The sequence below is a fragment of the Micropterus dolomieu genome, linkage group LG21 (genome assembly GCF_021292245.1).
Source record: "Micropterus dolomieu isolate WLL.071019.BEF.003 ecotype Adirondacks linkage group LG21, ASM2129224v1, whole genome shotgun sequence".
In the NCBI taxonomy this organism is placed as follows: domain Eukaryota; kingdom Metazoa; phylum Chordata; class Actinopteri; order Centrarchiformes; family Centrarchidae; genus Micropterus; species Micropterus dolomieu.
Window position 1 is genome coordinate 7,865,998 of NC_060170.1, and position 15,912 is coordinate 7,881,909.

The 15,912-nt window shown below is 41.9% G+C and overlaps 2 protein-coding genes across 2 annotated transcripts in view; one reads left to right on the forward strand and one right to left on the reverse strand.

The window, feature by feature from the left end:
- The window catches only part of LOC123959810 (centrosomal protein of 120 kDa-like), an 18,892-nt gene extending 7,720 nt beyond the window's left edge, over nt 1-11,172 (forward strand). The window contains exons 6-19 of the mRNA XM_046034096.1: nt 123-320; nt 407-631; nt 1,006-1,225; nt 1,335-1,524; nt 1,918-2,067; nt 3,264-3,446; nt 3,527-3,622; nt 6,231-6,269; nt 6,314-6,413; nt 6,762-6,851; nt 9,089-9,181; nt 9,905-10,066; nt 10,155-10,277; nt 11,059-11,172. Of these exons, the coding sequence (XP_045890052.1) occupies nt 123-320; nt 407-631; nt 1,006-1,225; nt 1,335-1,524; nt 1,918-2,067; nt 3,264-3,446; nt 3,527-3,622; nt 6,231-6,269; nt 6,314-6,413; nt 6,762-6,851; nt 9,089-9,181; nt 9,905-10,066; nt 10,155-10,277; nt 11,059-11,172 (1,983 nt within the window). The remainder of the gene's footprint in view (nt 1-122; nt 321-406; nt 632-1,005; nt 1,226-1,334; nt 1,525-1,917; nt 2,068-3,263; nt 3,447-3,526; nt 3,623-6,230; nt 6,270-6,313; nt 6,414-6,761; nt 6,852-9,088; nt 9,182-9,904; nt 10,067-10,154; nt 10,278-11,058) is intronic.
- The window catches only part of cnot6l (CCR4-NOT transcription complex, subunit 6-like), a 91,437-nt gene that overhangs the window by 32,950 nt on the left and 42,575 nt on the right, over nt 1-15,912 (reverse strand). The window lies entirely within an intron of this gene.

A 15,912-nucleotide genomic window follows, 5' to 3' on the forward strand; every position in this document is an offset into this window, starting at 1 on the left:
CCCTGCCCCTGGGGGGGGGGGGGGGTGATGCTTCGATTATTCGCTCTTAAGCCCAAAAATGGCATTCGGGCCAGCCCTACAACCGAGAAACTAACCACATGCTTTCTTGTTGTTTCCCACAGTTGATCCCGAGCACTATGAAACTGTCAGCGGAGGGGTCGGAGTTCTTCTTCTACTACTCTTTACTGGGGAATGACATCACCAGTGAGCCTTTCCACAACCTGCTGAGCCCAGACTTCGAGCCGGAGCGCGCTTCTGTGCGCATCCGCAGCAGCAAGCAGGTCCTCCAGGCCTTCCTGTCTCAGCAGCCCAGTTTACAGGTGAGAGTCAATGTTCCTGATGAAGAAGTCATTGTTACCTGTTACTGGCCATGTGTCATCATGTGTTCCTCTGCGTCCGTCCACAGATCCACCTGTGCTGTGGGAATCACTCTCTGGGCAGCACAGACGTTTCTCTCTCAGCTCTGGCTGCTGTTTCTGTGGATCTGGAGAACAAGGCAGCGACGGTGGAGGGAGCGTTTATACTCCAACCACCTAAACACATCAAACAGACGCTGCCGGCTCTCCCCACCGACCTGCAACCGACCTTGGGGGTGGCTGTCACCCTCAGGAGGGAGGAGGTCACACCACAGGTGCAAATACCTAGGAAATGTTTTAAAGCTAAAGCTAAAAATGTTTATATAATTAAACCTCAGAGAAAAGAACATTCTTGGACTTGTTGCATGTAGTTGTGGGTTCTATATGTGGATGGAGAAAGTGAAAATAGTGCAGAAAGAAAGGACAGTTCATGTTTTCTCTGCCTCATATAAGGTGATTTTTTCCCCCTTTTCTGTCTCTGATGGTGGAACATGTTGAATTGTCTTCTTCTTAGTCGGCTTATTTGAAAAGAGCCCTCTTGTTGTGAGCAGTACAGCAAATCTGAGATGGTGTGGTCTGGAGCAGTCGGCTTTACTCCTCATCACTTTGGACTGACAGTTATATTACCTTCGGGCTATGCTCTTTCCAGTTTTTAGGGAATAAAGGAAGTGGAGCTCAGGCACACTCCAACCCTGCTCCTTCCGGTCCGCCTGCTAAACAGAGACCTCGAAGCTCCTCTCCAGTCCCAAAACCTCCCGACTCTTCTCCTCCTGGTCCTTCTCTTCCTCCACCTTCCTCTCATACAGAGAGCGAAGCAGAGAGCCTGCTGGAGGAGCTGCGACACAGCAAAGAGCAGGCAGGACGTGCAGGTGAAGGCTGCAAATAAGTCATTTTCGCACAAGAAGTTTAGACAGTTTAAGTCAAACCTCGGGTTAGCAAGAGGAGTAAGCTTGACGTTGTGTTTGTTCATGTTTCCAGCTGCAGATTTGGAAGTTCCTGCGCAGCAGCCCAGTCCGACTGTAGCTACAGCAGAAGGCGGCGCATCATCTGTCAGCGTCTCTGCTCCCAAAGTGTCCATCCCCTCCTCCGCCCGTCACTACTGCTTCTCTCTGGACCTCCGCAGCCTGGGAAACCTCAGCCTGACACACCCCATCGCTGCTACACTCAGGTGACAAACTTCATCTGCACTGCACAGCTGTTGGACTCAGAGTCAGAACTATCAAAAGTCAAGTGAACTGTTTGTACATCTAAATCTCATTTGAGGTTCTGTTCATTATGATAACATTTAAGCTTTACTGTAATGAAATGTAGACAGAAAAACACATAATTATAATAAACATTTTGGGGATGTTCAGCTTTGTTTTCAGTATTATCATGACAGAAAAAAATGAGATACAGAACCATTTAATAAATATCCTTTTAAGAAAGTGTATAGCAAGATTTTGCAGGTTATTCTACTAGTTTTTGCATTTTAGCCTTTAAAAACAGCCAACCATTCAGTGCAGCACTGTGCTCTAAATCAGTTCTATCTAATTATGGTTGTGTGTTTATTGTATTTCAGGTATTCATATCAGTTCTTTGGCAGTGCAGCTCCCATCATGACCAACCCTCCTGTGGAGCTGCAGAGGAACATGGAGGTGTCTCTGCCTCAGTCCTACTGTGCGTTCGACTTCGCCGCACTGCCACAACAACTCCAGGACACCTTCCTCAGGTAGAAACGTTTAATGCTTAAATAAATACACATCTGCATGCAGTGTGGTGCTGACCTGCTGGTAGAGTGAGGAAGGGGGCCATGATGTTTATTGTATTGATGATGATTGTAGAAGAAATGATGCTACTGTTTATTGTCAGTGTTTTTATCTGATCTGATTTATAACATAGCATAACATTAGGAAATGCACTCGTACCTCTTTGGTTTTCTCTCTTTAAAATGCAGTTATTTGTCAGATTAATTGAGCTTGGTTTTCCCATCAGATTAAAAATAGAATAGAGCAGCTTTTTTTGGCTCAGAGGATCAATTTGGTCAGGACTGCACAAGGAACAACAACAAATACAAAACAAATCAGATTAAAATGTATGGACAATACACAGTGCTCTGTGTGTGAGTTAACATGAAACACATGTTTACATTGGGGCTGCAACAATTGATTGATTGATTGCCATTTTTTGATAATTGGTTTGAGAAACCTTTAAAAGAAAAAAGTCAAGCTTCTCTGATTCCAGCTTAAATGTGAATATATTTGGGTTGTGGACAAGACATTTGAAGGCGTCATCTTGGGCTTTGGGAAACACTGATCGACATTTTTCACCATTTTGTTTAGACCAAACAACTAATCATTTAACTAATCAAGAAAATAATCGACTATGGAAATAATTGTTAGTTGCATCCCTTTTTTAAACAGCACATCTGTTTAATATATCATGTATATGATTTTTGTGTTTGACAGATTAAAATGACTTACATGGGGGATAACCACATCTTTCAGAGAACATCAAGAACAGTTTTATGAAATAGTTCTGATCTGCACTGGAATTGGATTAATCATCAAGTGAATACAGAAAAGTAGTCTTGTTTTCTGTTACATGGTTTTAATGCATAATGATGGGCCAAAGAAAACTTCTGTTCTAACAGGGCAGCTTTACACAGATTTTGTGACACTCCCACGATTACTGCATATTTATTGTCTACAAACTCACTTTTGTCCAGCAGGTGGTGCAGTAGGACTGTGTGTTGACATTGTTTTTGTCTCTGAACATAAATAAAGGAGTTAATGGAGTGAATATTTTAGGATTTTTCAGTCCCGGGTTTTGCTTTTTGTTCACGTGTCTGTGGCTACAGGAAGCCCTGCAGTGTAATAACGTGTGTGTGTGTGTGTGTGTGTGTGTGTGTGTGTGTGTGTGTTGTAGAGTTCCTCTGGTGGTGGAGGTTTGGCACAGAGACTCCACCAGCAGAGACCAGCTGATCGGACGAGCCTCCATCCAGCTGTCTCACCTGTTGAGCTCTGAGAGGAGCAGATTCCTGGCATCAACAGGAGAGCAGGGCTGGAGACAAACTCACCAGGACCGGATCCCTGTCGTCCAAACACATCGGTAGGAAACAGCACTGACTGATAGACTGATCAAATGGTGCGTGTTCACCTCTGTTAAACAGCTGTGTTTCCATCCATCAGACCTGCTGAAAAGGTGGCAGAGTTAAGCTATGTGGCGACACTGGAAGACCTGGGATTGGTCAAAGCCAGAGAAGTCCTCGTGTCTGACTCTTCACAGGTGAGCCAGCTGTGTGTGTGTGTGTGTGTGTGCGTGTGTGTGTGTGTGTGTGTGTGTGCGTGTGTGTGTGCGTCTGAGAAACTACTGAGAAATGTAGTTAAACTAGTAACGGTGCTACTTGTAGCGATGCTACTGCCCAACACTGCTCGTACGGTGGGCATGTTGAAGCAGGCTCGGTGGCAGTATGGCGCAGAGACGATGACTGCACCGGCTCTGTCTTGTTGCTGCAAAGACGGAGCAACTTTCTGCTCTTAAGTTTATTCCATGCACAGTCAAGGGCTTCACCAGGTTTGTTGTGTCGCCGCTTTTGGCAGCAATTATCTCACGTCGCAAATATTGCATCGCGCGCTGTTGAATGAAGCCACACTTTTGATTTTCTCCACGTCATTTACATCCACGAGCCACGTCTCTGTGCGTAACCGGCGTGAACTAGTGTTTACATCACCACAGCCAATTACAATCACTTTTAGATGTGGGCACATCATGCACACATCACAGCATGCTTATTGGCTCATTGGCGTTAACAAGAACCTTTGGGTATCGAACTTTGGTACTGAAAGTTACCGATACTCGATGGTATTGAGGCAATTCGGTCGGTGCCAAAAAAGTATTGAACTTGATACCCAGCCCTATTCAACTATATATTTATCACTGTGGTAGCAGTTAGTGGTGGTGTTGAACTGGACTGCTTTATGTTGAGAGTTGTTTCTAATATTCTTCCCCTCTGTATAATGCAGTCCAGTTCGAAGACCATCTCAATAATAATACATTTTATACATGATTGTTTATACATATTGTCAATTTAATTTAGTTCAATTTTATTTATATAGCACCAAATCACAACAACAGTTTATCTCAGAGCGTTTTTCATAAAAGAGCAGGTCTAGACAATACTCTGTGATGATATTTACAGAAGCCCAACAATTCCCACCAAGAGCAAGCACTAGGCGACAGAGGCAAGGAAAAACTTCCTTGCCTCTTTCCTTAAAGAGGAAGAAACCTCGAGCAGAACCATGGCTCAGGGTGGGCGGCCATCTGCCTCGACCGGTTGGGGGTGAGAGAGAGAGAGAGAGAGAAAGAGGGAGGGGGATGGAAGGAGAGTGAGAGGGGAGGGAGGCAGCCTACACAATATACACACAGAGGTACAGACAGTAAAGGTGATGTTGCTATAGACTGAATGAATAATGGTATTTACAGCAGTGTTAATGAATGATAATAATCGTAATGTTAATGATTATAATAACAATAATAACAATAGGACTAGTAACAATAATTCTAACAGAGGGTGTCGAGCAGGAACACGGGGGGCAGCAGGTGACTCGCAACCACAGATCCAGACTCCACAGCTCCAGAGCCAGAAACACCTGCAGGAAGTGATAGGAGGAGAGAGGAGAGGGACGAGAAAACACAAGACTACCGGAAAGGGGAGATGTCGAGTTAAAAACATGCAATAATGGGATGAGGTTGCATACAGATGGAGAGAAAGAAGAGGAGAGAGGAGCTCAGTGCATCATGGGAAATCCCCCGGCAGTCTAGGCCTATAGCAGCATAACTAAGGGATGGTTCAGGACTAACCTGAGCCAGCCCTAACTATAAGCTTTATCAAAGAGGAAAGTCTTAAGCCTACTCTTAAATGTGGAGATGGTGTCTGCCTCCCGAACCCAAACTGGAACCTGGTTCCACAGGAGAGGAGCTTGAAAGCTGAACGCTCTGGCTCCTAGTCTACTTTTGAAGACTCTAGGAACCACAAGTAACCCTGCATTCTGGGAGCGCAGTGCTCTGGTGGGGTAGTAAGGTACTATGAGCTCTTAAAGATAAGATGGTGCCTGACCATTAAGAGCTTTGTAGGTAAGAAGAATGATTTTAAATTCTGTTCAGGATTTTACTGGAAGCCAATGCAGAGAAGCTAAAACAGGAGAAATATGATCTCTTTTCCTGGTTCCTGTCAGAAGATGTGCTGCAGCATTCTGGATCAGCTGAAGAGTCTTAATGGACTTTTTCGAGCAGCCTGATAATAAGGAATTGCAGTAATCCAGCCTAGAAGTAATCAATGCCTGGACTAGTTTTTCTGCATCATTTTTAGACAGTATGTTCCTGATTTTCGCAATATTACGTAGGTGAAAAAAGGGCGGTCCTTGAAATTTACTTTATGTGAGACTTTAACGATACGTCCTGATCAAAGATAACTCCAAGATTACCCACAGTGGTGCTTGAGGCCAGGGCGATGCCATCAAGGGAAACTATTTGTTTAGATAATGCGTCACAGAGGTACTTGGGCCCCAGAACAATAACTTCAGTTTTATCCATGTTTAACATTAGAAAATTACAGGTCATCCAGGTTTTAACATCCTGAAGGCACATTTGAAGTTTAGCTAACTGATTAGTTTCATCTGGCTTGATCGATAGATATAATAGAGTATCATCTGCATAACGATGAAAGATTAGGTAGTGTTTCCTGATAATATTGCCTAAAGGAAGCATATATAAAGTGTTGTGTTGGATTGCGTTAGATTTTATAGGTGTACCTAATGAAGTGGCGGGTGAGCATAGCCCTCTGTATGTATCTTATGTTTTCTGGTAATGTTTTACCTGTTTTATCCTCTTATGTCATCAGAATGAACCTGCAGTCCCCACACAGCCATCCTCCCTCCCTGCAGGCCTGAGACCTGCTGCCCCCAGCCTGAACCCCACCCCACGCCTCCAACCGCCCCCAGAGACACCCTGGAGTACCGCACGGCCCTGGAGCTGGAGCTGTGGAAGGAGGAGCAGGAGGATCTGTTTGGTGATCAGGTAAACAACTGTGAAAAATTAAGTACAAATGTTGTTTTTCACTAGGCCGCTAATAATTGTTTCTTTTTCCACATTTATGAACAGCGTCACACATGCCAATCGATTTTTGTCTACTTACTATAAACGCATAATTTAAAGTAGACCAGTAGTTAATACAAAATGTAGTAACTTTCACACATAGCTGCTTTCAGATTAACAGTTTTTTGCCCATTTCATTTGACTTCATGTAAATAGGTGTTTTAACTTCTCATGTTGACTGTTTCATGTTCTGCTGATATATAAATATTTACTCTGTGTGTGTGTGTGTGTGTGTGTGTGTGTGTGTGTGTGTGTGTGTGTGTGTGTCAGTTGAGGAAGAAGGAGCTGAGCCACATGCAGGCTCTAGCAGAGGAGTGGAGGAGGAGAGACAGAGAGAGAGAGGCTCTAGTCAAGAAGAAGGTGAAGCTCCACACCTACATACTCAAAACACACACAAAGCTTAGACATTACACAGATCATACTGCAACCTGTCCTGTTCACACGGCCTCATGGGACACTTAAAGGTTCAGTGTGTAAGTTTTAGTGACATCTAGTGGTGAGTGTTGCGAATTGCACCCCCTCTCCTACCGAAGCTAGCAGAATAGCTACGGTGCCTGAGACAGGACAAAGACCTCTATGAGATAAACAAGATTGCCATTCAAGAAATGAGTTTTCTTTAGATAGATGTGTTAAGAAATTATATAAATGAATATTATTGTTACTTTTTCATTAATATACAACAGCCACATGAAGAAATGAAGAGCTACATGATGTCTCATACTCATGTAATACATTATTTTACATCTTGGGTTGGTTCATCTGGACTAACATACCAAAGAAAATGAACATCTCAAACACTATCACATCTAGTGCATCAAGTATGACCACTGACAGATACCAGGACAATGTAAGCCTCACTGTTTCTGCACCACAGTCCATTATAAACAACATAATACATGAAGTTTACAAAGGCATTGGCTGGTGAGGATCAAGGCTCCTCTCGCTTTGCTTAATTAGATAAGCATGCAAATATTACCAAAATGTTTTTATTAATTTTCAGAAACACAAAGTAGTACTGACAGCCATAAGTTCAGCTTGTGGTAAAACGGTGCAACGTTTTTAATGGGCATTTAGCATGTGAACGTACAAATTACATATTTGTGTGCACAGTGGGAAGCACTATCCAATAATATTTTTTTAATGCAAATTTGGAAAGTATTTATTATTGGTCACTTGATAGGCACACGGCCTTGTTATAGATCACCATTAGTTTTCCACCAGGGCAGAAAAATGTGAAGTTTAGCTGCTGATCTGAGGTTCCCTGCTATCGTTACCGGTTACCGTTTCATTACCAATAATATTCATCAGCTGTTTGTCTCAGGAAGGCACATTTCTGTCCACCTAACAAAGCCATAACAGAGCTCTGGAGAAGAACTACATGAAATTACAATCCAACTACGTATTTTTTTCAAAGTTTAGCTGCTGATCTGAGCTTCGATGCTGGAAGCTGCCGTTTTATTTAAGCAATAGCTCACAACAGGCCGTGGTATACGTTTATTATATCACAGTTAAGGGGCGTTGTTTGGCTGCTTGATTTGAGCTACCCATTTTATAATGCCAATTAGCGATCAGCTGATTCTCACGAACATAACAAACAAAGCTGAGAGAGAGGGAGACACTACATGAAATTAATCCAACTAACATAACACCACAAGCCAAAGCACAGTGCTGGAGAATAAACCAATCCAACTATCAATACATTTTATTCTACCAGTCAGTAAAAGTTTAGTTGGCTGATGCTTCCTTGCTCTCTAATCTAACTTTACGGTTTTATTGCCAATTAACGTTACTACCGGCAAAGCCAAACCACAGGCTGGAGAATAAGTAGGCGCCATGAAATTAATCCATATTTCACACCACTGACAGGGGAAAACGCGTCACGTCTCTCTGTGATTATGGCCAGCTTCTAGCTAAAGCTATCAAACAACAGTCCACCTGTCCAGCAGAAAACAGACAACTTCAGCACTGCTTAGAAATCAGCTGTCCCACATTAACATTATAGCCTTCCATCTGGCAAAATCCATGATTTCAGCTGTCTGTCCCGACTCCGTCTGGCTGTCGGCTCTCGGGCTAAATAACACGTGTGCTCCTTCAGTTGTCCAAATGTCACTTCTCATCTTACTTCTAATAAACCAGAAGACTACTCGGAGTCTGACTGTATATTACTATTATTATTAATATTCCCTATTCTTCTTCTTTATACATATTCAATGTAGTGACGGGCGTCTACTCTACCGGAATTACACAAGCAGAAGAAGAACGCCATGATGACTAAACGCGCTCTGTAGTTTGTTCATTGACGGCTATTGTAGAAACGTGACGACAAAATACAGCGACGTCCACAGCAGGGGGTTCCTGTGGTTATGTTGATATAAATGTCTCATTCTAAGGTAATAAAAACATGACGGTTCATTATGTAAGGTCTTTATACACCACTGAAAACACAGTTATGGATCTTATATTGCATTTCTGTCAATAGATCCTCAGAAATATTACACACTGGACCTTTAATATCTGTATTTAATGAGGGGGGAAAAATATTAATGTCTACACATGGTTTTGTCTGGACTTATCCCCAAGTCTCTTTCTGCTTGTAGGAACTGGAGTATAATCTGCTGGAGGAGCAACTTCAGAAGACTTTGTCCGATCTGGAGAAAAGAGAGAAACAGCTGGTTGAGGCCGAGCAGGAGGTCAGGCTCACCTCATTAATGCCATTAATACAGATTATAGTGTCTGAGTGTCTGTTTAGTGTTGTGCTCCAGAGTTGTTTGCTTTGTTGAGCTGTGTCATGGAACTAATTCAAACAAAAATGTTTGTAAGTTGAATTGAATGGGAATTCTGACAGACAAGTGAACTGAAAGCTGCTGGGACCTCCACACTTCAAAAAGCCACATCGAAAAGTCTACATTAGTGGAGGATTTATATCGGTTAAAAAAGGTCATGGCTACAGTCTGAAGGTCTCTTCTCCCTGGGACAGTAAAGGCTATCTGTTAAGTATAAGGTCGCAACTAACAGTAATTTGTTATCGATTAATCTGCAGATCTTTCTTCAGTTAATATCATCAGTTAATAATTTGTGTATAAAATAAAATAGTGAAAAATCTAAACTTTTCCGTCACAGTGTCCTTAAGCCCAAGACTTCTTCAAATGTCTTGTCTTGTCAAAGATATTTGCTTTACTTTCACATAAGATAAAGAAAAACGCTAAATGTTCAGAATTTAGTAGCGTTAACTAGGGTTGTGAATGTTTAGTATTTTTGCTTGAAAAATTACTAAATGACGAATCAGTTACCAAAATAAATTTTCAGTCATCGACTAAATGTTGTTCAACAAATCGTGTAAACGCTTATTATATACATGTGAAATAAAATGGCAGTAAGTGGACTTACGACAGTTACTCTTTCTGTGTGTCCAGACTCAGAGGCTGCAGAGGGAGCTGCGGGCCGAGCACAGTCTGACCCAGAGGGAGCTGCAGGAGAGCGGCAGGAGGCTGCAGCAGGAGTGTGACCACCGAGTGGTGCTGGAGAGAGACAAAGTCCGGCTGATGGAGGAGGAGAGAGGCCGGCTGCTGCAGCAGGTAGAGATAGGAAGGGTGATTCTAAATGTTCAACTTTAACTGAAAATAATAACTTCTTTAACTCTTTGTCTCTGTTTCTGCTGTCCAGATTGCAGACGGGGAGTCTCGGTATAAGCAGCTGGAGAAAGAGTTCCAGCTCTACAGAGAACAACAGAACGTCAGACCTGAGTTCAGACTGCAGTCAGAGATCAACCTACTGACTCTAGAGAAGGTAACTGACTAGTTTGTCATATTATTACAACTACCAAGGTAATTAGTATTTAATATGTCATAAGTTACTTTTACAGAGAAATCTGTTGAAGGGGGTATTTAAATAGTAATTTGTCCTAGAAAATCTAGCTAAAGTTTCTTTCAAGCACATCAAGTGCTACTAAATGTACATGAAAGTGTTGGATTTTAATGTCTGCTGATGATGGCATTCGCTCAGTCGCTGTACTCCTGAACCTTTGCACAGCATTTGACACTATTGATCACAGCATCCTGTTAGACAGACTGGAGCTCTGGGTGGGGATTTCTGGTACTGCTTTAGAATGGTTAATATCATACATGTTCAATAAGAGGTTCTTTGTCTTCATGAACAACTGTGTGTCTTTATTTTGTTCTGTAAAGTGTGGTGTGCCTCAGGGGTCTGTGTTGGGACCTAAATTATTTTCTTTATATATACTTCCCCTTGGATATATTATTCCGAAACAAACACTTGAAACATGTAAAAGTGCATATAAAAATATTTTTATTATTGCCATTATTATTATTCATATTTATCTTCAAGAAAACTGCTTTCATTTGCACATGTAAAGGGGTCTTAGTTTTTTTAGTAGCACTATGGCGCTGTTTATTTATGAGCAGGTCCATTTTTGGTTTGTCTCGTGCACGCGCACGCGCACGAGGAAGCACATGCACATACACACACGTACTTGTGGAATGCGATACACATTCCTGCCACTGGTTTTTCAAATGTGTGCAACTGATGTCTTTGCTCGGTGATTTTTAAGGTGGAGCTGGAGAGGAAGCTGGAGTCTACCACCAAGTCCAAGTTGCACTACAAGCAGCAGTGGGGGCGCGCCTTAAAGGAGCTGGCCAGGTTCAAACAGGTACTGTTTGTCTAGAGTGAGGGGTGTTTACAGATTCAGAGAGGTAACTTCTAAAATACCTAAAGGTTTGTTTTTACACCTTTTAAAATATCTGGGGGTTTAGCATGTTTTAGCCAATAAAACATGAATTGCCCATTCTTAACCCAAATTGACCCTTCAATAAGCCACGTTACTGTTAGTGTTGCTTAGTCTGACAAACTGTCGGAACTGTCAGATTTATCGCTGCCACTGTCTATAACTGCACTCCGTGAAGAAATTTTGGAAAAATTTCAAAAATGATCTCAAATAGAAGCAGACAGAAAGGTTTGCATTATACATTTGAAATACAGACTGTCAAACTGACGTGAAACAAACAAAGACAGAAGCTAAAGCCTACAGATCACAAAGTGAACCACTGGACCGCCTGACAATTGAGGCAAAGGCCACCATAATATTAAGGAAAACTGTTCCTGCACAGCTGGGTCTCTGTTCACTATTACAATCAGTAAAAAGCAAAAACAGAAGGGTTATATTACGTTACATTCAGTAGGAAGTTAGCTAGCCTTAGAGCCATGTTAAAATAGATACAATTAAATGTTAGTGTTCACTGTCATGGGTTGTGAGCGTATTGAAATTAACTGAAACTAGGGACTGCACTATGAAATCAAAAACAAAAGAAAAAAGCACAATTTTGAGACAAACTTTACCCCCAGAAGAAAGACATGCTGCAAAACCAAGCTCAGGCCTCTGTGTCCTGACAGCGGTCATATTTCACCGCAGATAATAGTAGTTTTTCCTGTGTTGCGACGTCTGGCGGGTTCAGACGCTGCAGGTTTTTAATCTGCTGCTGGAGACAAGCTGACAGTGTTAGGACATTTAACCGCTCTGTTTAAAGACACAGAGAGAGCAGAGGAAACTGAGCTCAGCCCTGCCAGCTGACGTCACTCTGTGGCTGTGGGAGTGTCTACAAATACAAGAGTACACAAGTACAGTATGTATGTGATCGATGTGTGTGAAGGTAAGAGAGGCTGTGCAAACTTTGGCTCAAATTTAAAGTTCCCTCAGTTAAGGAAAAATGTCACTGCCAGCATCAGTGTAAAAATATTCACATACAAGTAAAATGTTCAGAAGTGCAGAAATGTCTCAGCAACATGTCCTAAATTATCAGCACTAGAAGAGCTCTTTGTGAAGAGTCGTACCTTTCAAACTGTTTTAACATTGAGACATTAATGTTGCAGTTAATGTTAAAGTTGGTCCAGGTAGTGCAGAGTTTAATTACTTTATATACTAATCTGTAGCCACGCAGCATACTTTATGAGTGTATATATTTGGGATTAACTTTTTCATTAGTAAAATAGACTCTTATATTAGAGAGTTAAAACTGTGTTATGATTTCACATAGATACAAAACATTTTTAATGAGAATCGCTTCAATTTGGTTTGTTGATGCATTAAATAATTGTGACAAAGCTCAATGCTGAGAAAGAAATTTTACATGTTACAGCAAATAAAGTTAGCGGATAGACTGTAAATGACTTCAAACTAGGGCTGAACGATTTTGGAAAATAATCTAAATTCATATTTTTTTTTTTGCGATACATTTTTAAGCTCCCTTCTGTATTATTCAAAACGGACAAGTAGTAACTCGGTGTATAGTATGACCAACACAATATTAGATAGATAGAACATACACTGTTCTTTCTTGATGAATGATGAAATTAGGTGATGCATTAATTATTATTATGAGCAATAGTGGAGAAGAAGTATCAAATAATAATAATATGAGAAAGATAATTTGAGTGAAGTCATGGCATTAAATAATATAATAATATTCATCAGGTCGGCCTACCTGCAGACCACAAGAAAACTAAACTTACCACAGTGGGTTTTTTTTATAGGCTAGAGTAAGCGCTCAATCCAAACCCACAGTTCAACCACCAATTAATGCATCCATATCTCAGTTCAAATCTCCTAGGGCTCCATGGCTGTGTCCGAAATCACCCACTACTCACTCTATAGTGGACTACATAGTTAGCTCACCGTTTTATAGGGCGGTCCAAATGTATAGTGAATTATTATACCCTATATAGTCCTCTCAATGTATCCCAGAATGCATTTTGAAAAGTAGTGTACAACCGATGGTCACTAACCAAGCTCTACATACCATCATGCACTGACAGAAAAAAACAGTCCACCAACTGATTGTTCAACGGCAATGACGTAATTAATGGCGCCGAAATAATGATCAGAGTAGTGTCCGAAAGTGTTGAGTAGTGAATGAGTGTGGATTTCGGACACAGCCCATCTTTCTGTATCCCAGTAAGCAAACAAAAAAAATACTCAGTTTGAGGTTGAATTCAAAAGTTGGCCAACGAAAATAAAACCAAGTGTCGCCTCTCGTGTTTAATAGACAAGCTTAGTAATTCTCTGACAACAGCGGGGTTCCCCCGCAGCCTGCGATGCTGGTGAGCGGTGCACTGGCTGTAACCAGGCTGTAACTGGGGACAGACTGGGCCTCTTTCGGACTTGTGCGCCGTTTCACAGATATTTCCTGAGCTGACCGGTGGCTGAGTGTGTGTGACACAGGCGGCGATCTCTACAGTAGTAGTACCTTACTACACGTGTCTTTCTGTTGTACATTTTTACTGTCCATCAAGGCGACGAATGGCCCGACAATTTCACCGTTGGAAAAACCGCAACATAAAAAGATTTTCATTTATTTTATGATTATTTCAAAATATTGGTCCAGACTGTCTCAACAACTGTTAGATGGAATTAAAACAAAATGTGGTAGACGCTGTGTTCACGGTGCTCAGATCGAATCCTAATGAATGACTTTTCCTCTAGTGCCGCCATAAAGCTGTACGCTGATATCAGTAGGAGCAATGAAGAGTTTAGAATAATAAACCATAAACCGTCGTGCAGAGGCCTGGCGTTGGATTTTTTTTTTCTTTAGATCGAATATATTTCATCTCGTTACTCATCCATCCGTGTGTTCACTGCTCATAACAAAAGGTTTCAGGGTTCAGCTTGAAAACCCTGCTGAACACTGTGAGGTTTGGAGTTGACGATCTGAATGTGGAGTGTGTATGAGAGGAACAGAACGTGTGTGTGTGTCAGAGAAGGAAAAATAAAAGGGGAGAGAGAGAGAGAGGGGTGTGTTTTTACACCAAAGCCAAATATTTAGTTGAGGTGAAGTAGACAATGAAATGTGTGAGAGCCATCACTTTTTACCAACACGCACGCACACACAGGCACGCACGCACACACACACGCACGCACACACACACACACACACACACACACAGACACACACACACACACACACACTCACACACACACAGCACTAAGTGGGGCTTTACTCCGCCTAAGACTAATGTAAACACACACAGACCTTATCTGACAAACTAATAACTGTTACTGACATTAACCAGCTGGAAAACTGGACAGACATTTTTCCTCTCTTTTCTTTTTGCATCACTCTCCTCCCCCTCTTCTCCTTTTCTCCCTTCCATTCCTCCCCCTTGAGTCACTCCTCTATCTCCCTTTTTTCCCTTCTCTCTCTCTTCTGGTTGGACATTTCCTCCTTTCCCCCATCCTTCTCTTCTTGCTTCACTCTCAACCACTTCATCATTCCTCTTTATTTCCTGCTTTGCCTACTTTTCATCCTCTCTAAGTCTCTTTTTAGCTTTGTCTAACATTTGGTTTCTCTTTATTCACCTTTTTGGTCCACTTTTTTACCTCCTCTTTCCCTTCTCTTTTATAGTTTTTATAGACCAATTTTCTGTCTTTAAGCAATCCTTCCTTTACCCTTCCTCTCCTTTTGTCCCCCTCGCACTTCATTTCTTACAGTTCATAATTCCCTCATCCTTCCTCCTCTTTGTCGTTCAGTCCGTCATTGGCATTCCTTTCTTTTCTTTTTGCTCTCTCTCTCCGTCTCACCCCTCCCATCCCTCCTTCCTCCCCTCTCTAAGTGCCACATCATGCTAAAGAAAACATGGTGTGATTTATGCAGCTCTAAGGGGGTTCGGCGCTGAGTGTCACCCCCTGCCTATTAATCATCCCTGGGATTGTGTTGAGCAATAAGCTAGCCAGGCGCTAACTATTCAGATGTCACACTCTCACTTTTTATAAAATATCAGGCCTGTGTTTACACGACCATCCGTCTTAGCGCTCGGTGGTTTTTAAAGCCGGCGCTTGTTTGGTTTTTCTCGGCCTCTCCTCGCCTATTTATTCTCTGCGCTCAGCGCCTTGCATGGCGTGCTGTTTAGCTCAAGTCAGATCATAAAAATTCTTGTCCGAGGAATAATGTGCTTTTCAACCCAGGAGGTGCGGGCGGCCGGAGAGGCAGAGCGAGAATTAATGTCCAGACAGCACTGAGGTATTAGATCAGAGAGTTAGCCTCGGTCTTTTTAAATTCAAAATATTGGGACAAGGAGCTTAAGTTGGTCTTTTCAAAGCAAAAATATTGGGAAAAAGAGATTAAAGCTCAGAGCAGAGGAGCTAAATTTGGTGTTTTTAAACCCAAGTGGAAGGTCAGGAAACTAAATTTGGCTTGTTAAAAGCTGGCTGTATTTGGAGAGACAACTAAACTTGGTAATTTTTATAGGCCTTAAAGAAATAAGCACATAATGCATGACATATTTATATCTGTAAACCCAACAGTAACATGAGACGTCAGAAAAAGGTTTACCAAACACCTGCAAGAAAAGTCTGCTGTCCTGATGTGAGCTGAAGCACCAGTCTGCCTGTTGATTGTTCCTGGAAGGCAGCAAA